Source organism: Bidens hawaiensis, unplaced genomic scaffold (genome assembly GCF_021521415.1).
Source record: "Bidens hawaiensis isolate Kalapana, Puna unplaced genomic scaffold, B.hawaiensis_p1.1 tig00049226_1, whole genome shotgun sequence".
Lineage (NCBI taxonomy): Eukaryota > Viridiplantae > Streptophyta > Magnoliopsida > Asterales > Asteraceae > Bidens > Bidens hawaiensis.
Window position 1 is genome coordinate 16091 of NW_027498818.1, and position 24125 is coordinate 40215.

Consider the following 24125-nt stretch of genomic DNA (forward strand, 5'->3'; position numbering starts at 1 on the left):
AGTCTGTTTACATGTTCATTATATCTCACTTTAAACTTCTTTCATCTAAAAAATTAAAACATGTTACACGTTTGTCTAAAAACTACTAATTTGTTTACAAAATATATAATTTACAGCCTTCAAACTTGTTTCTTATTGAAATTTTTAGAGTGAAAAAGAAATAAATAATACTTGAAAATCGTTTGACGTTCGATCGAAAAATGCTCGATTCGATTTTGGCTCGTTTCGATTTTCGCTCGGTTCAAATTTCAGCCATTCGGTTCGGTTCGGTTGTAAACGAGCCAAGAAACGAGCAAGCCTTCACTCGGTTCGGCTCGGCTCGTGAACAGCCCTAGCATAATTTCATCATGTTATGTTTATGGTCTAATAAGTGTGACGAAAAAGTGTTGTCACGTATGCGTCACTTAGGCAAGATTTGAGATCAGAATCACAGTCACTAAAGTATATAATGGTAATTAACGAGCGTGGCGATTTTTCTAATAATCTCATGATGAGCGGATTGCGAAGATAAGCGAGCGAATAAGACGGCCATGGACATGAGAATAAGTTTATGGCCTTTTAAATGAGTGTTTTGTTTGTCTTAGGTTTTATACTTGGGACCCTAGTTTTATATTACTTGGATTACGATAATGTCCATGCATGCATCAACAAGGGTTTTTGAGTCGTAGTCTATCTAGAAGCAGCCTCTCTAATTGTCATGATATAGAAAAGGTTTGCTCTAATCCCACTCTCCCGAACTGGTAAGCTTTGTTATGAGTAAAGATTTATGTTTGTTTGTAATCTATGAGAAACAAGCGAAGCTTCTTAGCTACAAATATTTAGGCAGACTGGCAAAACGGATCTCTCTAACAATTCCATGAAGCAAATATTTTCATTCAAAGGGGATCGACTTGATTATCGGTGGATTGGTGGAATGGTCAGCTATTTCATCATCAGTTACGAATATGATTAAACGCAACGATGAGACAACAAGTGATGGTGGTCGTCGTACGATTGAGTAAAGGGCGTGCTATTGGTCGTCTGAAATCATCATCATGGCTAAATCTGGGTCGGGTGGTCGCCGATTTTATCATCAATTTGAGAGGAAAATAACATGGAAGATTTTAACATTTTTTTTTAATTTTAAAATCAAGGGTCAACCCAATGATCAAATGCATGATGACTTAACAAACAATAGAGACGATATACATAACGTGTTACACCTAAAGACGAAAATTGAATTTCCAACAGACGACAACTATAAAAGCTATAAAATTATCTCTTTCGACTCACCTATTTTTATCCTTTGATCTAAGTATCAGGCTTAACTGATCTGACCTGACCCGACCCGACCCAAATCATACACCACTCGAAAACCGCAAAATAATATCTAAATGGTCCAACTAAATAAATGAATATTAAGGGCCCAACCCTGTGATCCTATGTTTCAAGCGCCAATTTTTCAATTCAAATAATATCCTCTCACTCAAAATCATTCATGAAATCATCCCAAAACTTATTACACAATGCAAACAATCAAAACTTGCCTACAAAGAGCAAAACAAAGCATCAAAACAATATATGTTTTCATTACCAACAGTGTTGATATATCGGAAAATAGTACAAATTCGATTTATGTCTAGAAAACGTCATACAAATCACCAAAACAGACCCCCCCCCCTTCAACGTACAACTAAAACCGCCACCGACGCAGATACCACTTGTACATTGCAGGGTTTGAACTTTGATTCAAATAAAACCTTTTTTTACCGCTCACTTTATTAACATCACCCCGACTTATTCCTCAACCGTCACATTTCAAGATTTTGTAAACTTCGTCGCGTGTAGGCATTGCTGGAATCGCTCCTTTTTTTGTCACGGTTATGGCCCCACACGCGTTTGCAAATAGAAGTGCTTCTCTTAGTTTCGTTTCATCCTACATTTACAATAATAAAATATATTATTGTGGGCCCCAAGAACTTATAAAACAGTTAATATTGTACCTTATAAAACAGTTAATATTGTACCTTGTAAAGATTTGTATCTGAAGCTAAAACGCTTAGTATTCCACCGACAAACGCATCTCCCGCACCAGTGGTGTCAACGGGCTTTACTTTCACACCCGGCACTCTTCCCTTAAATTGCTGCACAAAACATAAATAACACCCGTTTAATATGTCACTTCGTGGGTCCCAAAAATTACAGGTGGTAACGGGTCGTGTTTGCGGGTTGATGGGTCCAAACTGGCACGAACCAGAAAATCGTGTGACCCAAACATGACACGAACACAATCCGTTTACCTGAAGTTGTTTTATTTTTCATTATGTTCACCTGTTAATACCTTAAAATTACAATTTTTACAGCAAAAAACTACACATGTATATAAAAAATTATTTTTTTATAATGTCTTGTTTTTTAATTTTAAGTTTTAGATTTATTCAACCAATATTAACTTATGATGTAAAACACATTTAAAAATAGTAAAACAAAAATTAAAATGGGTTAAACGGGTCAATCTGCGAACCTGTCGGGTAAACAGGTTTGCAGGTTCTACCCGAACCCATTTATACTAAGCCCAGCCCCATAAAATAAATATAAAACTATAAAAAAAATACAAACAAAACCTTAAAAAAACAAGAATCCTTGCCTGCGTATAATATCTACACCCATCGGGCCCTTCACTTACAAGCAAAAGCTTAAGATTGGGACGAAAAAGCTTATTCAACACCACATTATCATCATAAGGATCGTCACCTCGGGTCAAAAACGTAATTTCATCCTCGCTTACCTGATAATATACACATACAGATTCACCATTAGTTTGATTAAAAAAAGGGGTTACCTCGTGTATTTACATTTATGCCCTCGGTACCTTGATGACATCAGCTTGATCCCAAATGCTCATTATACCATCTCGAGCTGCATCTTCTGAGGGCCATAATGGTAATCTTAAATTCACATCATACGAGAGAATGCTACCCGATTTCTTTGCGATCACCATTGCAGCTAAATGTGTTGATTTGCACGGTTCTTCTATTAAACTAATAGAACCATAGTGGAATATACTTGCCTGTTAAAAAATATCATACATTAGATCATTATCTGATTATTATATGAAATGTGTAAAAGAATCATATTAATTAGAGTGAAATAATATGTTCACAAGAATGACTATTTTCTGTATTTATGTATATATCTTAAATATTATGATTTTCCGAACACTTACACAATTAATTATCTGATTAGTACAAACTTAAATATCAAACTTAAATATCAAAGTTACCTGTTTAATAAGATTGACATCAAGTTCTGATTCATGAAGAAGCATGTCAGCACTTGGATTACGAAAAAACATAAATTCTCGTTCGCCATCGGATCTAAGAGTAACGAAAGCAAGAGCGGTTCTTGCTTTTTGGTCAAATCGCATGCCCGAGTTGTTGACTTTGTTTTCCTTTAAAATGTCAGCTAACATATGTCCAAACTCATCATCACCCACCTAAAAAAATATAAATATTAATCAAAAGTAATATATTTTATTTTAAATTTTTTTTTTTTGAATCATTATACCTTGCCTATGAAAGCAGATGAACCACCTAATCTTGAAATACCAACAGCCACATTAGCAGGGGCCCCACCGGGGGCTTTTTGGAAGGCGGGTGCTTCTGCAAGTGACACCCCGGAAACTGAAGGCACGAAATCGATTAACATTTCCCCAAAACATACAACGAGTGAACCGTTTGTTTCCGGGCTTCCGTTTGAATACACAGGTAAGTGTTTTGAACCATCTGAGTACACGAAAGTTTGTCCCGATTAGTACAAAACAAGCAGAAAACTTTTGGCCCGTTTACTTGTGGTTGGGTCAAATGGGGTCATCACTTTATTTATAACGGATCAAAAGGGTTGAAACTAGACCAAAGTTTTTTTTTTATTAAAGTGTTATAGTTATATTGCCATTTTATTTGACACACTAAACAGCTATGAAAAAATTTAAATTTTGACAAAAACTGGCGAGTGTCATCCAGCCTGCCCTGAATGGTACCAAAATATAAAAAATTACTCATTTTTGACCCATTAAGGTTATGTTAAAAGAGATGCCAATTTTGGCCCGTTTACTTATGACTAGATCAATCAGCTTCATCATTTATATTTCTAATGGGTCAAATAGGTTGACTAGTCAAACAGATCAAAACTAGACCAAAGTGTATTTTTATAAAGTATTATGGTTATTATCATTCAACATGACACTAAATATTTATGAAAAAAGTAACTTTTAGACAAAAACCGACACGGGTCATCCCAATCCGCCCCGAATGGTACAAAAAACCAAATATAACTCCCGTTACGCAACCCGTTTAGCCCGTCATATCGCCACATTTTGATTAGTTGCTTAAAAGGGTCAATCCTGATTCTTGAAGCAAATATTAAGATCATGTTATAAGAGATGGAAATTTGGTTCAATATTTTATTTCTAACAGGCCAAATGGGTTGACTCGTCAAACGGGTCAAAAGTTCATTTTTATAGAAATAGGTTATACTTATTCCGTTATTGTCATTCTACTTGGCACACTAAACATTTATGAAAAAATGAAAAAAAAATAATTTTTAGACAAAAACTGACACGGGTCATCCCGATCCACCCCAAACGGTACCAAAAATGACTTGTTTTGACGCGAGCCAATTTTGACCTGTTACACAACCCGTTTAGACCGCCATATCGCCAAATCTAGCTAGGCTTGACAATTACTACACATACAACTATATACACAAAATCAATAACCGAATCTACCGATCTACTTAGTTAAACAAATTATTTTCTTGAAAAAATTACTAAAAAGCCGAAACCAATCCAAATCATAACAAGAATTACACAAGCTGTTAACTGAATTCACAACAAAAAACAACCATTAACAATCACCTATCCATAACTAATTTCAATCAGCATGAATGAAACAGAATGTGTGTTCAGTTTTAACCAAGAAATTAGATCATACACTCACACACGCAATCAAGAACAGATCTGATCCAGAAACAAAAGACACCCAAATAGAAAAGACCAATAAATGATGAAACAAAAAGGCAAACAGTACATAACCTGAAGTGGGTGTGTCGGCCATGTGGGTGTGAGTACCTGAAAACAGAGTAATATTGAAATTAATGAATTGGGTAATTACAGTTAAGGGTAATGAATATGATCTTGATCTTGATTTGAAGAATAATAATAATAATATGTACCAAAATAGTGGAGAAGAAGAGGGTTTGTAATTGTAAGTGTGAAAATGAAGAGAAAATGTCTGCGGGTAATAATATTGAAATGGAAATGTGTCAAAGATGATGATGGTGGTGGTCTTAGATTGACTCGCTTGATTCGATTTTTCCTCTAGATTTCAGTTGTATTACGGAGACTACGAGCACATAGATCGCACGCTTGCTTGCATACATACATATAATACATACACCCCTTGTTTTTCTCTTTTATTATTATTTTTAAATTAGTTTTCTACCCGGCGGAGCAGCTAACAAAATCCCAGCATTGAAGCATGTGCCTTGGTAAAATCCAAGCGTTACGACGATGTGTTGACACGAATTTGGTCAGTACCAACTTAAGGTACCATAATTAAAACAAAAGGGTCAGTAAAACTCGGGAGTCGCGGCGTGAGTCGTTAAAACCTTAGCGTTGTTGGTCTCGGGATTTGTGACACTAAGTCGACACAAATTTAATTTGTTTCAATTGCGTTTATTACGATACCAAAACTATGAAACAAAAGAAAATATACAAAAAAAAAAACTTTGTTTAATGTCGGTCCGCCACGTGGACCAATAAGGTGCTAGCAGCACCAAACTTTCAATTTATATATATTAGCTAATTACTCATAATTTTTTTTATTTTATTTTTATAACGGCGACTTTCTTGTATTTATCTCACTCTGGCTGGACTATGTTGTCTTAACCGGGTTTATGCTGGCTTTGTAGTTTGGTTTGGGTGTTCCCCCGAGAAACCATACCGCCGACTGCCACTTAACAATCGTTGTGCCATCATAAGAGTAGAGCTCTCTGATGTAACACGTGGTGGGATGAAAACCCGGGTGGGCTTAGGGTTCGAACTAACAACCGTTACACAAGGTCTGGCTTAAATCCTTTATTGACAGTATCCACCTGAAAGTGACACAAGTGGGATTCGAACTCGAGGCTCCATGGGAGAACCCAACTCATAAGTCATATCACATGTTTTGATGTTAGATATTTTTTTTTTTTTTTTTTTTGAGATCTTAGCGCTTCCGTTATCTCATAGTCATGTAAGTTGTAACCTTCATGTGAGGGGTATTACTGTCTTTTCAAGTATAAAAAATAATCTATGTCATTGTTTTGGTGTGCACCCTCGGCTAAGTCATAACATTAGCCGTTGAATTCAGCTAAGTAACTCCACAGCTTCGGACGCGAGGAAATCAAAAGTGTCAAAAACAAAAGGTAAAAATACTTGTTGGTTGTCAAGATACGTCTTTTCATGTTTAGTCCCATTGCAAGAAATAGCTTTAAATCATATCACATGTTTGATTTTTCTTTTCTTTATAATGTTTTGAGTCATCATCATATCACGTGTTTGACTAAATCATATCATATTTTCTTGATAGTGTTTTGGGTCATCAATATATCATTTTTTTTAACATTTTTCGTTTTTAATTATTCTGTTATCTCACAGTCATGTAAGTTGTAACCTACTAACCCTCCATGTGAGGGGTATTGTTGTCTTTTTAAGTCTAAAAATCATCTCTGTCTGTGTTCTAGTCTAAGAAGTAAGAACCGTAATTGTTCATCCCAAAACGGTTGCGCTTCATCTTCGTCGGTGTGTTTAGTCAGGGTGTTCTTGATTTCACTATGAGGGTACCAAACCTTGATTGTCGCTGCCACAATTGAAACTTAGATCAGAAGAGATCAGCTAACTTCCATCTTTCAAGAAGGACGGAAAGGGTTAAAAGGTTGTTCCCCTTTTTCATGGGTCTAGTTAGCTAGTTAGTAGATGTGTCGATCCTTTTGTAGGGCAAAAGGGAGATCGATATCCCATTAACCTAAGTGGTTTGTTTGTTAGTTTGTATGACTTGATATACATGACCCAACTAAGTTTCCCGCAACAAATGAAAGCTTGAAATAACAATGTTTCATGAGAGGGTGGGTATAAACGAAATGCTTACCAATAGATGACATCGTTTTTTAAAAAGTCAATTTAGTTATTTCACACACATACATACATACATATTTTCAATTTACACACACATAAAACTTTATATTGAAAAGTCGAAAAGCGACATAAAACTATTATAATATCTTTGTATACTTTAAACTTATTTTTGTCTAAAACTAGAGCGTCGTCGTGAATTATCACTAGCTAGGTTTTCTGTAACTTGAGAGACAACTATCCATCAAAATACTAGTTTTGAAAAGAGTTTTGAGACAACATACCATCTATTAAAAATCCATTAAAAAAGAAAAAAAGTAGTAAACAAATATGACACGAGACAAACAAATACTTGAAATAATAGTACAAAAATTCTATATTAAATACATGTAAACACTAGAAGCCAAAAAGGGCAATGGAATTTGCTATGGAAGGCACCATGGTGAGAACCGACCTTAAAGATGGCATGACTTTTGGATGGTCTCAAATAATAATTATAGCTATTATATTAAATCTAATTTTGTTTGATACTTTTGAGGTTAATTTTTTTTATAGTTTTTAACCCTATTTTTTGTTTGATACTTTAATGCTAATTGCTTTGTAGTTTTCAAAAAACGTTGTTTTATTGTTTTAAATCATATTTTGGCATGTCTTCACATGTAATTATTTTGTTATCGTTGTGTCGTATAACCATTTTAAAGAGGTAGAAAAAGGCATGTCACCATACGTGTTCATGAGAGGCAGAACAAGGGTTCGAGTCAAGGGTCCGCTAACCCTAGCCACCTGAATTCGTCATTTTGTTTTTTACACTACACATCCATGCATGACATAATCGTGCGTAGGGGTGTGGATCCATGCATTTACTTGACCCTAAAGTGGTCTTATTCATTTTCGAACCTTATTGGGGGGTTAAGCAAATCGAACGTTATAATCTGAATAGGTTGTCAGTGGTACGCAGTGGAGCTTATGGAGGTTTACCAGCTGGATGTGAGTTGAGTGTACAAAATTTTATTGAACGAGCGAACACATCAACATATTTTTTAACAAGTTTTATTATTGTTGTTTATGGTTAAAGTGGTTAATTATACATGCTTTTATTGAAACATATTAGCATGTTTTTTAGTAGTATGTTAATATTTCTAATTAGTATTAACGAGTGATGTGGAATAACATGCATCCTGTCTTCTATGATAGTTAATTAGCATGTATCCAAAATGTTATTGTGTTTGTTATTTTATATAAAATAGATGTCTTACTTTTTATGATATCTAGTCACGCTAAGTGTGTGTTGTTTGTTAGTTAAAGTTGTTAAAAATTGGATAATTAACTATGTTTACTCCTACTTTTAACTTTTAATATCTGTTTTTGTCAATAGCCAGGTGGGTAGAACTTTTTTCTTACCTGTCATACTAGTACTATATATGTACTGATGTGTAAATTTGATAATTTTAGAAGGAGATTCAATGAATACATTGATAAGAGACATGAAGGAAAAAATCATATGAAGATGGCAACAAGATTTGATTATAGTCTTGTTCATTTATGGATTTTCACGGATGAAAAGTTAGGACTAAGGTTAGGCTATCGATGCAGTTTGATGTCCGTTTGTCTTCTATTTTGATGTTTGATGTAAACGTTATACTCCTTAATGAATGAATATTTGTTACACCTAAAAAAAATAGACCAATGTTAATTAAATAGTAAGTTGCATAATGGTTGTTTTGTTAATAAAAGCATAGGAGTCCTCCCAAATTATCCCATTTTTTATCATTTTATCTAGCATGTTACGTCACGTTTGCTCTTTTTTCTTTCTATTTTTCCCTAGACATCACGGTGTCGTCCCACATTCCTCAATTTCTTCCAAAAGCCCAAAAATCACTCAAAATAGAACTGAGATAAACCGGCTTATACAACCTAGATTTCGTGGAAAAATATCGGGGAGAACCCAGGGGGATGGGGTTCCCGTTCGGAATTCCTTTTCTGCTCCACGAGTCCACTCTATATGCTCTAATAGTATAATCACATGAAGTCTAGTATTTTATTTTGCATACTTAATGAATAAAGAGTGGCTTGATTTCTTCCTTCCATCACTCTAAATTCCAAACTTGCTATAATGTTTTTTATGTTCTCATTCCTTGATTAACAAGCACATGTTTCAGGAATGTTGTTTTAGCGTTTGCTATCTAGACGACCTAGTTGCATCGTTTGTAATATCTTTTGCCATAATGAAAGTTATTTAATAAAAACTTCTTATAGATTCATTCTCCATTGTTACGTAATTCTTTTATCATCATAAATTTACATAATAAAACTGAACTATTAATTTTATAAAATTATTTTATGAATTGTTGCTTAAGTGTCTTGTTCCTTAAGCACATGTAAAATTATCTATTAATGTTTTAATCCTGCACAAGTAAAAGTTTGTTGAATGTTTCTATCCTGCACAAGTGAAAATTTGTTGGATTATATGCATTGTGCACACTAATGTGGTGACAGTTGTGACATATTGCCTATGCCATAAGACTAAAGTGTTACACATGAACACTTATCATGTGACTATAGCTCCCGACACTTATCATGTGACAATAGCTTTCTCTTTTGGGAGTATTTATTAAAATAGGTTAGTATTTTTTTTATGTTATTAAGATGATAGTTAGGCTAGTACGAATGTATTTACTTATGAGATGAATGCCGAAATCGTTTTAGTAGCAAATTTGGTGTATAGACAAACTCGAGAATGCCAAAAGTATCCTGTTTCGGTTGGATCTATGGATTAATGAAATATCTCTATCTACAAAACTTCCATAACATTTAAGTTTGAAAAGAAAAAAAAAAAATAAACGTTGCATGATTGAGGTTAGGATTAATAATACAAGTACTCGAAATGGTGGGTTTTGTTGGTTTCAGAAAAGGGAAATGCTAGTTTTGGTGGAACAAAAGGAAATCTTGATTGTATTTCGATTCTTGGACATGGCTTGGTAGTGTAGGCAACCGGTCGGTTAACATCTTTAGTTTCAGGCGATCAAGAGATTCAGTGGAACAAATGTGTCCCCCTAAAAATGAATGTTTTTGCTTAGAGAGCGGAAACGGGGCATATTATTACCACCGATGTGTTAGGGCGCAAAAATTTATCTGTTGGAGGAAGGCTATGCCTACTGGGTTGGTTGCCATTATTTGACACGCAATGAGTCATTGGTGTAGAATTTCTCAAAGCTATACTTTCTCGTTCAAGGATGTGAAGATTACACACAACGGTGAGTAATTGAAATACAAGAAGGAGAAAGATGACGCATGTGGTTATTCTGATGGCTTGTTGGTGTACTTGGAAGCCAAGAAATGATAGCATTTCAAAAAAAAAAAAAACCACATCCTAATAGAATTATTGAAGATATATTGATATAATGAGTTCATGTTCTACGTGGACCAAACACAGGGCTAATCAGGATTTTTTGTAATGGAAGGATTTGCGCGCTTTTAAACTGTAATTCTTTGCACGAGGGACAAGCGGATAACAAAGCCAATCCTTGCCGATACTTTTTGGAACTGAAATTTATGAAAAGTCAGAGGAACCCACGTTCTGATCAACCATTACTCGACACATGTCCCAAACAAGCTAAATTTAGCTTACAACTCCAATTTATTAGCCATTTGCATATAGGCTAAAATGAGTCAAGCCGGCGTCCTTTCTTTTTAGCCTACTTTAGGTTGGCTAAAAAGCTAGATTTGTAAGCTAAATCTAGCCTGTCAGGGACACGTGTCGAGCAATGGTCAGTCAGAAGGTGGGTTTCACTGACTTTTTATCAATTTCAGCGTCTAAAAAGTAAAAAGTGACGGCTAAGATTGACTTTCTCTAGCCGCTACACCTACGTAGCGAATCATAATTTTTTTTGAACAACCAACAAATATAAAATGCCTAGGCATTCCGTACCAGGTGACCAAATAGCAAAAGACCACCACCAGCTGAGTCAACTCATTCCGTTATCTTTAGGTCCAGGAAAGCGTGATCTCCTCAAAAGACATACTCTTTGATGACACGCATGCTTCCCACGTGAACAGCCCAGCCCAGTCCAGTCCAGTCCAATTACCGAACCGTGATCTCGGCGCCAGCAAACCCATTCCACCTATCACATCCCGCCATGTAACCTCACGTCAACACCCGATAAGCTTTTCGTCGAACATGTGGCAGGCATCCCATTTTCAAATCCAAAACACTTCACTCCACTCCACTCACTCCACCGGACCAATGGCGCACACGGCCGCCGGAGCAACCGCCTCTCTCCTCTCTCTCCACCGCCTCACTACCGCCGGTTCAACCGCCAATTCATTCTCATCTCTCCGTCGTTGCCGTCACTCTTCTCCACACGATTGCGCTCCGTAATCCGACCGGAATTGACATCGATTAGAGCTTCTTCGTCTACGACGTTCACCGAGTCTCAGGATCTGAAGGTACGGTCCGTACGGATAATTAGGCTTTTGAAATTATGATTTAGTAACATCATGTAGTGAAACTGTGCTCAGTTTTGAATTTATGAACGTTTTTTTTTGTATAATCAGGTTTTTGAAATTGTAATTTATTAACATTATGAACGTTATGTAGTGAAACTGTGCTTCTGATTTGCGCTTATGAACGTTTTATGTGTAATTAGGTACGGATAATTAGCTCTGAATTTATAAATATTATGTAGTGCAGCTATGCTTCAGATTTGAATTTATGAACGTTTTATGTATAATTAGGTACGGATAATTTTTGAACTGATGATTTATAAACATTATGTAGTGAAGCTGTGCTCAGTTTTGAATTTATGAACGTTTTTTTGTATAATTAGGACTGAATTTAATCAATTTATAATTATTATGTTGTGAAAACCTGCTCAGATTTTAGTTTATGAACGTTTTATGTATTATTAGGTATGGATAATTAGGTTTTTGAAATTATGATTTTATATACATTTATGTAGTGAAACTGTGCTCAGATTTGAATTTATGAACGTTTTTTTTGTATAATTAGGTCTGAATTTAATCAATTTATAAATATTATGTAGTGAAAACGTGCTCAGATTTGAGTTTATGAACGCTTTATGTTTAATTAGGTACGGATAATTAGGTTTTTTAAATTATGATTTATAAACATTATGTAGTGAAAACGTGCTCAGTTTTGAATTTATGAACGTTTTATGTATAATCAGGTATGGATAATAGGTCCGTATTTAACCAATTTATAAATATTAATTAGTGAAAACGTGTCCAGATTTGAGTTTATGAATGTTTTATGTGTAATCAGGTACGGATAATTAGGTTCGAATTTAATCAATTTATAAATATAATGTAGTGAAACTGTGCTTCAGATTTGAGTTTATGAACGTTTTTTTTGTATAATTAGGTTCGGATAATTAGGTTTGAATTTAATCAATTTATAAATATAATATAGTGAAAACGTGCTTCAGATTTGAGTTTATGAACGTTTATGTGTAATTAGGTACGAATAATTAGGCCTGAGTTTAATCAATTTATAAATATAATGTAGTGAAAATGTGCTCAGATTTGAGTTTATGAACGTGTTTTGTGTAATTAGGTTAATACGATTCCTACGAAGCCGATTGAAGGTCAGAAAACCGGAACGAGTGGTCTCTGGAAGAAGGTTTGTGTTCTGTTTCGTTTTGTTATGATTTTGTGTTATTATTCGATGTGAATTGATGTTTTCGTGTTGATTTTGGTTAGGTTAAAGTGTTTATGCAAGAGAATTATCTTGCAAACTGGATTCAGGTTTGAATTTATGTGGCTTAAACCGGTGAAACTGATCAATTTGTTAGGGTTTTGTGATTTAAGTGTGATTGATTATGTGTTTGTGATTAGGCGTTGTTTAATTCGTTACCGCCGGAGGATTATAAGGATGCGTTGCTAGTGTTAGGAGGTGATGGTAGATATTTTAATAAAGAAGCTGCACAGGTATTTAACATTATGCTTCATGAACTGAATCGCTGATTAGTATGCCTGATTTGCTAGTTGATTAACTGATTGTAAATATGTAGTTGATTATCAAAATTGCAGCTGGGAATGGAGTTGGTAAAATTTTGGTTGGCAAGTGAGTTTGTTGATACTTTATTAAAGTTATGTTTTATTGTTGATGAATCATGATTCATGATCTTATAATACTGTCATTGAAGGGAAGGTATTTTGTCAACACCTGCTGTATCTGCAATTATAAGGAAGAGAAAGGCAAGTTTCCATTTATGGTTATGGTTTTTATATAATAGGAACTGAAGTTAAACGACATTCATAAGTTCCATTGCATTTTGCAGGCAAATGGTGGTTTTATAATGAGTGCAAGTCATAATCCTGGTGGTCCTGAATATGACTGGGGCATCAAGGTGAATATTTAGTGTTTTATTCCTCATATTTATACAGTTGGCATCACTTTTGAAGTTCATGGTTGATTGGTTTCATTCATATGGTGTTTGAATTTGGTATATAAACTTAATATGACTGATTGTTCTAGCTTCATTAGTAAGTATTTTCTGACAAAGGCTGTTGACTTTTGGGATGATGACCAGGGTTCAAATCCTGGCATGGGGTAAATTATTTCGCTTGGTGTAAATTGTAATTTGGGAGTAGGAAATAGATGGGTGTGTGAGTCTCCGTTCAAAAAAAGTATTTTCTGACACAAATTGTTGTTACTTATGCAGTTCAATTACAGCAGTGGGCAACCTGCTCCCGAGTCCATCACTGATAAGATTTATGGAAACACACTTTCGGTATGTTCTCTCTTTCTTCTATACGTATTCATTTTGTTTATGATTTGTGTTTTTGAGTATAAGCATGTAGTTGTGTAGTATATGGCTTGGCGTAGTGTGCTAGATTGGACAATTTTTTGTGGCATTAGGTAAAAAAGAAAGTTTGTTAGGATTGATGAGAAAGGTTGTTTTAAGTTTGATAAATCCAAATTTTGGAATATGAGTTATTATGATCTTAAACAAATCCGTGACAACTTTGATATCATTGCTTTATTATATGAGGATGAGGATAATCAAACTGTAAAAATTTTTATCTTTTACTCCATTTTGTCCAAAGGATGTTTGATTTCTTACTTTATAGAAGCACATTTAACTCTGGTCAACCTAGCAAAGAAAAGAAGAGAGAAAGGGGGGGGGGGGGTATGATACCTGTATGCAATTATATGGATTTTTCAGTGATACATCTCAACCATAATTTAATGAAACAAAAATTGCCCAGATGAATCCTAAAGCCTCACATATTATAATCAACAAACAGTGCACACATCTATTGTTGTCACTCTCTTGCCTTTATTTGCTCAAATCTTCTCTTGAAAGAGGTTTAATAGAGTTTTTCGAATCCAACTCCCAAAATTGAGAAATTTGACTGAGAACACGAACAACTAATGATTGGTAGGATGAGAAAAAAAATCACTTTTTTAGACGAGAAAAAATGGAAAATCTTTTATGTGACGGCCAACAAAAAAAAAGAAGCTTAGGCTAATGTGATAAGAAGACAGGTAAAATTAAGCCAAGCTTGTTCTTAAGAAAATAAGCACGACAAGGATAGAAATTAATATAGGAAGAGAAATTTGCAAGCTTTCCAAATTCTAAACCCTTCGTTCTCTTATATTTCTTTTATGGAATGAATTTCTCAAATTTGTTTTCCCCCTTTTGGTGTTTCTCTATGTTATGTGGGTGTATCACTACGTTTTAGAAGTTTTCAAAATACATACTCTATCTCATTGGATATACTAACCGAGCCTAGGGGTAAGGGGTTGTACTCGTAGTCGACTAGTCGTACACGAGACAGACTGAAAACTGTGCTACACACGTGAACCTGAACACGACATGAATTTTTGCGGGTTGCCACGTACACTACCCTTTTAACTCGAAATGTTTTTTTGGCATATTAATACTCTACAATTACATTTCACAACCAAAAATAAAATTATTACGTTGAGACTATAATACCTAGTACTCATTTCTCTTTTAAATTTTGGCATAAATTACCCAATCTGTGTAAGTTAAGACATAAAATACACATGTATTTATATACAATTAAGCAGGTTAAACGCAGCCACGAGGGCGATCTCAACACGATCTGTTCAGCTAAATGTGTTTGCGGATCAACCAGAACCTGACCCGAACCTGTTTGGCTAATCCTAAACCCACAAATCTTGTGTTATGTCTGTATTGTGTCAGAATATCACATCTCTAACAAGGATGTTGGTATTCCAAATCGATTTATTTTATATCCATAGCGGTCTTTTAAAACACTCGAGCTGCATGCATGATTCTCAACTACTTTAGAATTGGTTTAACATTTAGGGTTGTGAGCATGCGGATTGATCTGCATATCCAATTTGTACCTTTGATATTGAATTCATATCAATATCCATAACCGGCAGATGTATATCCATAATCATTCATACATCAGAATTGATTGCACATTTATGATTGGAATATCTTTCTTATCTTGGATTTTCAACAGTCACAAAAGTTTCTGCTAAACAAATTTTCGTTGAACAGTTTGTTGTGCCCATACTTACATTTCTGCTCAATTTACCACGTGGACTTTTAATATTATGATAATATTAAGTTTGTATTGCATTGGCTCTTAAAGAATTTAATTCTCATACTTCCGCAACTAGATATTAATTTCTATACCTGCTCTGCAGATATCTGAGATAAAGTTAGCTGATATTCCAGATGTGGATCTTTCTAGTGTTGGCGTTACACAATATGGAAACTTCAGTGTGGAAATAGTTGACCCCGTCTCTGATTATTTAAATCTAATGGAGGTAAATAAAATTTTTTAACTATAATAGTTTAATAAATACAATATTCACCATTCAATTTTGCTTCATTTATCTTTTGTGCTTTTGCAGGAGGTCTTTGATTTTTCACTAATCAGAAGTCTAGTTTCTCGTCCAGACTTCAGGTTAAAACAATAATGTTATCCTCTAGCATGTGAAATTTTTTACTCTATATACATATATTTTTAATTTAATGTTTATTTTTATTTTTTTATTTTTTACGCCCTGCTTGCGGTGCGCGCATATAAAGTATATATGTGTGAACCCTCGGGTGGGCAAAAGTAAAATTGCACTAATTTTGACGTTATTTTACCAATCTCGTGAAAATGACGTTAAAGGTGGCGGAAGGTTAATCAGGCATCATGTGGTGGCGTTGATAGCCGAAAGACAAGGGCACATGCACCAATCGGCCGGTGTCCCTGATGATTGAGTGCTATGTGCCTTATGTCCAAGGCTTGATGCGAAACTACTATCGAGCCGGGGGTCTCACCGGAAGCAGCCTCTCTATCCCTATGGGATAGAGGTAAGGCTGTCTACATCTTACCCTCCTCAGACCTTACCATAGCATTGCTATTGGTGGGATATACTGAGTACGATGATGATTTTTATTTTTTATTTTTTCAGGCTCACATTTGATGCAATGCATGCGGTTACAGGTGCTTATGCAAGTCCAATTTTTGTAGATAAGCTTGGAGCTAGTCCGGTATGTTACAAAAGTGTAATATCATATAATTATGTAATAGCATATATTATAAAAGTCAGTATCTTATAGATTGTAAACATAGGATTCAATATGTAATGGAGTGCCTCTAGAAGATTTTGGTCATGGTCATCCCGATCCTAATCTAACGTAAGGGATTTATATATTTAAGACATTAGAACTTTATATATATATTAGAAAGTAAGCTTTTTTATTTTATAGATATGCAAAGGATTTGGTCAACATTATGTATAGTGACAATGGGCCTGATTTTGGAGCTGCAAGTGACGGTTAGCTTACAGTGATAAATCTTATATTAATAACAGTATTCGTTGACTTAATTCTACAATTTTCATTTCAAATTATATTTTCAGGAGATGGTGATAGAAATATGATTCTTGGTAGACAATTTTTTGTGACACCTTCAGATTCTGTTGCTATTATTGCAGCAAATGCACAAGAATCTATTCCGTATTTTAAAAGTGGGCCAAAGGTAAATGGTTTTACAGTTTCATTGATCTTCATGTGATTCTTTAAATACTTTTAGCTGTAATATAGGCCTGTAAATGAATCTTACGGTCAGTGAACCGTTCGACGGGAATTTAATAAAGAAATGAACATTTTGTTCATTTAGTTGAATGAACAAACATGAACATCTGTCTCTTTCGTTCATTTATGTTTGTGAACATACGTTCATTTAAATTTGTTTGTGTTCATTCTTCATTCACTAATATATTCATTTAAGTTTTTAGGCCTATTACAATTTAGTCTAGTTTTAGTAAGTTTTTAGGCCCAACACATTGTTGTTTACTTGTTCACATTTACTTTTAATGATTCTAGCTCAGTTATGTTCGATCATCTATGTTCAGTTATGTTTGTTTGCTTACGTTAGCGAACCATTCATTTATAGTGTTAACGAACATACATAAATGAAAATGAGCACGTTCACTCTCTTAATGAACGGGCACGAACAAGAAAACTTCGTTCGTTTAATTGCTTGTGTCCGATTGTTTATGAACATGATCCCTTTGTGTTTGTTTGGTTCATTTACATGCGTAGCTGTAATATATGTAGGGTTTAGCTCGATCTATGCCAACAAGTGGTGCTCTTGATCGTGTAGCTGAGAAACTGAATCTCCCTTTCTTTGAGGTTCTTTCTATATTCATTTTCTTTTTATATATTTTAAACATATTTGTGACTTCAACTAATTATTTTTTAGAAAAATTCGGGTTTTACTGTTTTCAGGTTCCTACTGGATGGAAATTCTTTGGAAACTTAATGGATGCTGGAACCTTATCAATTTGTGGGGAAGAAAGTTTTGGAACGGGTTCTGATCACATTCGTGAGAAGGATGGTATATGGTATGCGTTTTACTTAATTTAACTCATTTATTAATTATTTTAAAGCTAATTAAATTGTATTATATATTGCGATTTACAGGGCTGTGTTAGCATGGTTGTCCATAATTGCATACAGAAATAAAGACAAGAAACCAGGAGAGAAGTTAGTCTCGGTTTCCGATATTGTAGAAGAGCACTGGGCTACTTATGGCAGAAACTACTTCTCTAGATATGATTATGAAGTAATCATCATTATTATTAATTTCGGAAAACATTTGTTTTCATGTTACATGCTGACATTCTCAATGGTGGGCCCAGGAATGCAAGTCGGAAGGAGCTAATGAAATGATTGATTATCTTAGAGACTTGATTTCTAAAAGCAAGCAAGGAGACAAATACGGTTAATTTAACTTTTTAATTTTCTCATTTTTGTAAAATTTTGAAATTCGCGTTTGATCTAAGTAGTGATATACTATTACAGGCGATTATACTCTTCAACTTGCTGATGACTTCAAATATACCGATCCAGTAAGTTGGTGTCTTTATAAATTTAAAAATTTTGTAAATTCACACTAGTTGATTTTTTTTAAAGATCTTGAAATATATTAGGTAGACGGGAGCGTAGCTACAAAACAAGGTGTTCGCTTTGTCTTCACAGACGGTTCAAGAATCATATTCCGTTTATCGGTATGCACCCACCCACCCACCCAGGCTTGTACGCGAACTGAACGTTCGGTGAACCGGAGTTTGTTTGTGTTTGTTTTCTAATAAACAATCGAGCATGAATAAAAGGTTGTGTTCATTAGATTTAAACGAACAAACATGAACACATGTCTCGTTCGTTCATTTATGTTGATGAACTGTTTGTTTAGATATTAATGAACGATTATAGACAAACATGAACACAAAAACGTTCATTTTTTCAATGAACGAACATGAACTAGACGATATGTTCGTGTTTGTTTGTTTGATCGGCTGAAGTTAGAACGGACGAACATGAACAAAGCCTCATTCTTGTTCTTGTTCACTTGTGTTCTTTTTTTGATAAGCAAATGAACAGGAACAAAAATTTGTGTTCATTAATTTAAACAAACAAACATGAACGAAAAGTGTGTTTGTAAATTTAAACGAACAAACATGAACACATGTCTTGTTCGTTCATCTATGTTTGTGAACGTTCGCTTATGTTAGCTCGTTTACGTTCGTGAACCGTTCGTTTTGATATTAATGACCGAGTATAGACGGACACGAAATCGAAAACAGACAAGTTCATTTTCTAAATGAACGAACATGAACAAGAAAATGTGTTCACGTTTGTTTGGCTAAAGTTAAACGAACAAACACGATCAAGCCTCATTCGTGATTGTTCTTTTATGTTCTCTATTTTATAAACTGATGAACATGAACAAACATTTGTGTTCATAAATTTAAGCAAACAAAAACATGAACAAATGTTTTGCTCGTTCATTTATGTTTGTGAACGTTTGCTCAATTTATGTTAACCTTGATATTAATGAATTAACATAAACGGACATGAACAAGAACACACTCATTTTCTCACCGAATGGACATGAACAAGAAAATGTGTCCGTGTTCTTTCGTTTATTCAGATAAAGTCAAACGAACGAACACGAACATGGACCTACCAACCAACGTACTAATTTCTTTTTACACATCTTCATGCCTTTTTATTTGCCAAAAAAAATAATTTAGTAAATTTATCATAAACTAGGGGACTGGATCGGCGGGTGCAACAGTTAGAATCTACATAGAACAGTTTGAACCAGATGTTTCAAAACATGACTTGGATGCCCAAGCGGCACTGAAACCCTTGATAGGTTTGTAACTTTGTATAGTCTGTTCATATCTAGTTACTTTGATTATGTTGTGTTGTCTTGCTCCTATTGGTTCATTACTTTATGTTGTCATGTTGTCAGATCTGGCACTGTCTCCAAGTTGAAGGATTTCACTGGTAGGGAAAAGCCTACAGTAATCACATAAGTTCAGATCTTCCAAGGTTAAAAAGACTCTTCCTTGCACTTCCTCATACATTATTATCCTATTTATATATTTTTTTGTTGAGCTTTTTATTCAATAAATAAGAATCTAGTTATACTACACTATGACTACAACGAGGACGATGCATATTGTAAATTTCTATTTAATAATTTTTAGCTAGTGCCATAGAAGGTTTACGTGACGAGCGATGAGAATAAGCTCCTGCCGTTTACCTAGCCATGCTGGTTAGACTGCTATAGGGGTGTACTCATTTCGCTTCCCTCTACTCTTTGCCATGTTTTCGTTACGTCGTCACACTGTATTCTCTCCACCGTATCAAGGAAATACTCTACTTCCTGCTTCTCTCATTTTTCAAATAATTAATAGTTTTAGGTTTTAATAATATGCAAAAAAAAAATCAAAATAAACATCAAATAGTTGTATTAGGTTTTTAATAATATTGATATAACTAAAATATAACATCAAATAACAATACGGGGAGGGTTAATGTACAAATGAAATTAACGTGCTAAACATGAGAATCAAGTAGAGTAATTATATATACAAGTAGAGTAATTACGTAATTACTCTATGATGTAATTACATAATTACTCTACTTGTATATATAATTATAATTACTCTAGTTGATTCTCACGTTTAGCACGTTAATTTCATTTGTATTTGATCCAAACCCTAACAATACTAGGTTTTTTTTAATAATATTTAATTAAAATGAAACCTAAACTAATAATTTTAGGCTTTATCTTTGGGAGGTCGTGGGTTCAGGTATGGTTTATAACAAAATTTCATGTGCGAGCTAGGGATTTTACCATAGTGAGCCTTCGGGGGGCGATGGTTTTCCCTTGAAATTGGTGGTGGTTGACGTTACCGGTGCTGTCTATGATTGTGGGAGAGGTGGCTTTTTGCTAATGGGTGTACTGAGTGGCTGGGCTTTGTTGGTCGTCCAAAAAAAGAAAGGCTTTAAACATACAGCCATCCCCCATCTTCCTCTCCCTCTTTGCAATTCACTACACTCACAATTTTTGTTAGTTTGTTTATCTTTTTCCTAAAAGAAAAGGCTTTAAAGCTTTCACCAGCGGTGAAGTATGGAATTAAGATTCCCAACAACTGATCTTTCCGGGTGGCCCCGATTTAAGGGGCATGGTGTTGGTGAGCGGCACCACTGGTTATGTTGTCACCACATCCACTGGACAATCTGGCAGAGTATTGGTGAGGCCCGTTCATGTTGTCATCACATCCACTGGACAATCTGGCAAAGTACTGGTGAGGCCCGTGAGTTTTCCCTATAAAGAATAAAACTTAATTAGTGACTTAGGTGTTGTTTGCTTTTGAAGACGAAAACTGTCTGCAATCTGATTTCATCTGATTTTATGTCTGCAACTGAAGATGTGGTTTGAAGGTTTGCAACCTGAAAATATAATACTGTTTATTTTATAAACTGGGTATCGTCTGCATTTGAAAATTAGTTACATATAATACATATTACAGTAGATATAAGTCATTTAACATCTGTAGACCGGTAAAATAGTTGGTGGCGGACGGTGGGTGGTGGTGGTGGACGGTGATGGTGGTGGGTGGTGGACGGTGTTGGTGGCGGATGGTCAGTGGTGGACGGTGGTGATGGCGGACGGTGGGTGGTGGTGGACGATGGTGATGGCGGACGATGGGGTGGTGGTAGTGGACGATGGTTGTGGCTGACGGGTAGGTGGTGGTGGTGGTGGACGGTGGGTGGTGGTGGTGATGGACAGTGGTGGTGACGGACGGTGGGTGGTGGTGGTGATGGACGATGGTGGTGACGGACTGTGGATGGTGGTGGTGAACGGTGGTGGTGGGTGGTGGTAGTGGACGGTGGTTGTGGCAGACGGTGGGTGGTGGTGGTGATGGACGGTGGTGGTGGCGGACGGTGGGTGGTGGTGGTGGACGGTGGTGGTGGTGGCGCACGATGGGTGGTGGTGGTGTTGGACATTGGGTGTTGGTAAGATGTTAAGAAGTATGAAAATATGTGAAGAAGTTAAACAATAGCTTATTTTTTAAGACCATAAAAGCAGTTTGCAGATCTTATTTAAAAAAAAAAATAGTCTTCAGAAGCTTATGTCTGCGCGCCTGCAGACATAAGCCTCTTGCAGATAGCAAAAACAAACAAAACCTTAGTGTCATTGAAGGTCACTGATTAGTAAACTGTTCAACACAAGTACTGTTGTTCAAGGTTAACGGCTCTTGTAAAACTTATATATCTTCTTTAGATATAAACTACATGCATATTATCTAGTGAAAGATCATGAAAATGGACAGGCTAGACCCCAACAAAATCACCAAAATGAAGATTTGACTTTTTTCATCAATAAAACAATTGTACATGACCATATTGTGTCCAAAGGTTTCATGCATGTGTTGTTATTTCACTGGTTGAAATAATCAATCTTCATTTTGGTGATTTTCTCTTTACAAAGGGGCATAAGGGTAACCTTTTTCTGGATGTTTCTTAAGTCTGTGTCATCAGTTTTCTCTAGAGTTTATGCCAATCATTCATTCATGATGGTGCATGTTGACACACACCCAAGTAATGCTTGTAATCGACGTGACAACAACGATAATGATAACAATGATGTTTAGCCGAGGTTGAGTAACTATCTTGTATTATCAAAAGATAAAACAAACGGCTAGGCAAAAAATACTATAAACATGTTTCTCCCCAAATAGTTTGATGTAACAACCACTAGATTAGATCGAGTTGTATCGTATAAAATCCAAAACCGATATCAGTGAGGATTTGTTTGTTCCCCATTTGTACAGTAAGCTTTACCCACCAAAACATAATGGTGTAGTTGAGAAAGTAAACTATCTTTATGCGGATAAAGTGAGATCCTAGTTTGTTGGGCATATGATGTTGTTTGTGTCTCACTTTATATCTGCAAAACAATGTGATATGTGACCATTCCACCATCATGTTAGTGATGGACCTTCAAGTCTGTCCCCATGTAACTGTGTCTTGTACTAAATCACATGGAGTTTATAATTAATTATTATTTGCTTTTGCTTTTGCTTTTGAGACATGACAACTTTAGCCACTCAACACCACTTCGTGCACATACATGCCTTCAGCTCATTCTCTTACTATTTTGTAGGATAACTCTACAAAACATACTAATATGATTTTAATTATATATGGTTTTGTTGATCATAAACCGGGTTTGATATCAGTTTTGGGTAATCCGGTCAGGTTGGTGACCACTTGAACCTGTGAAATATCTACATATAACGCCAACTTGCCGGTCATTTTCAGTTTTTGGTAAGGTTCACTTTTTTTTTTTTTTGGGGTATGAAAATCCATATAGCAAGTGTAAAACTAATTTTGTATGTGATGTAGAACAAGAGCAAGAATAAAACAAACTTATCCAATAAAATCTTACTTATAGCTACGCTATTTGTAGGGTCTGGGGAGGGTTTGTCGGTGAGAAACCTTCGGCTGATCCTCGTGAGACACCCCCTGATATCAAAGCGTCTTTTTTTTTTCTTTTTATGTGTACAATATAGGATAGTATAAAACTCTAGAATAGCATAACAGATAGAAAACACTAATATATAGCTGAGAGAATTAGGGTAGGCAACCATACAAGAGTACTAATAATACATGATATAAAGTATGATGCCATATAGTGATAAGTAAACTACGATACAGAAGAAAAAGTAAATAGACATGCAAAAGAAGCACTAATCACTATTTCAAGTATCTACACACTCCAGTAAAAGGATTTACGCCCAAACGAACAATAGGGCAAGGCTCAAGCTTAGGCAAGCAAGAGTATACAAAAAGCTTGTAATCGTTGAAAACGATAGCATAGAAAGAAAAGAAGAAATGAAGCACTGAAAGGAATTTTATTAACTTAGAATGAAAATTATATCAAAACAACAAAAAAGAAACCATATACACGGGCGCATATGTCATACGACGTGTAAGTTACACACCGTATAACATATACGGCGTAATCAAGCGTATAAGAGTTATACGCTGACCCCCCCCCCCCGGTTGGAGGTTGAGAAAACCCCAACTTGCATAGAAGTTCATGAAAATGAGACCATGGTAAGCTCTTTGTAAAAATGTCAGCA

At 35.2% G+C, this 24125-nt stretch overlaps 1 protein-coding gene and 1 pseudogene across 2 annotated transcripts; one reads left to right on the top strand and one right to left on the bottom strand.

Moving 5' to 3' along the window:
- Positions 1–1728: 1728 nt before the first annotated feature.
- Positions 1729–3783, bottom strand: LOC143597897 (putative fructokinase-7; the record flags this gene model as incomplete). Its single annotated transcript, XM_077076275.1, has 6 exons — positions 1729–1915; positions 2007–2123; positions 2627–2767; positions 2852–3049; positions 3263–3475; positions 3547–3783. Coding segments are annotated over 6 exons (1038 nt in total), but the record flags the coding sequence as incomplete, so codon positions are not given.
- Positions 3784–11393: 7610 nt separating this feature from the next.
- LOC143597895 (phosphoglucomutase, chloroplastic-like) lies at positions 11394–20026 on the top strand (annotated as a pseudogene). The gene is made up of 22 exons (XR_013147010.1): positions 11394–11596; positions 12723–12788; positions 12869–12913; positions 13004–13096; positions 13180–13232; positions 13315–13366; positions 13450–13518; positions 13834–13902; positions 15822–15944; positions 16032–16084; positions 16584–16662; positions 16745–16809; positions 16882–16949; positions 17034–17152; positions 17734–17808; positions 17905–18020; positions 18100–18241; positions 18318–18399; positions 18481–18527; positions 18609–18686; positions 19732–19841; positions 19937–20026. The product of XR_013147010.1 is annotated as a phosphoglucomutase, chloroplastic-like (transcript).
- Positions 20027–24125: the final 4099 nt, after the last annotated feature.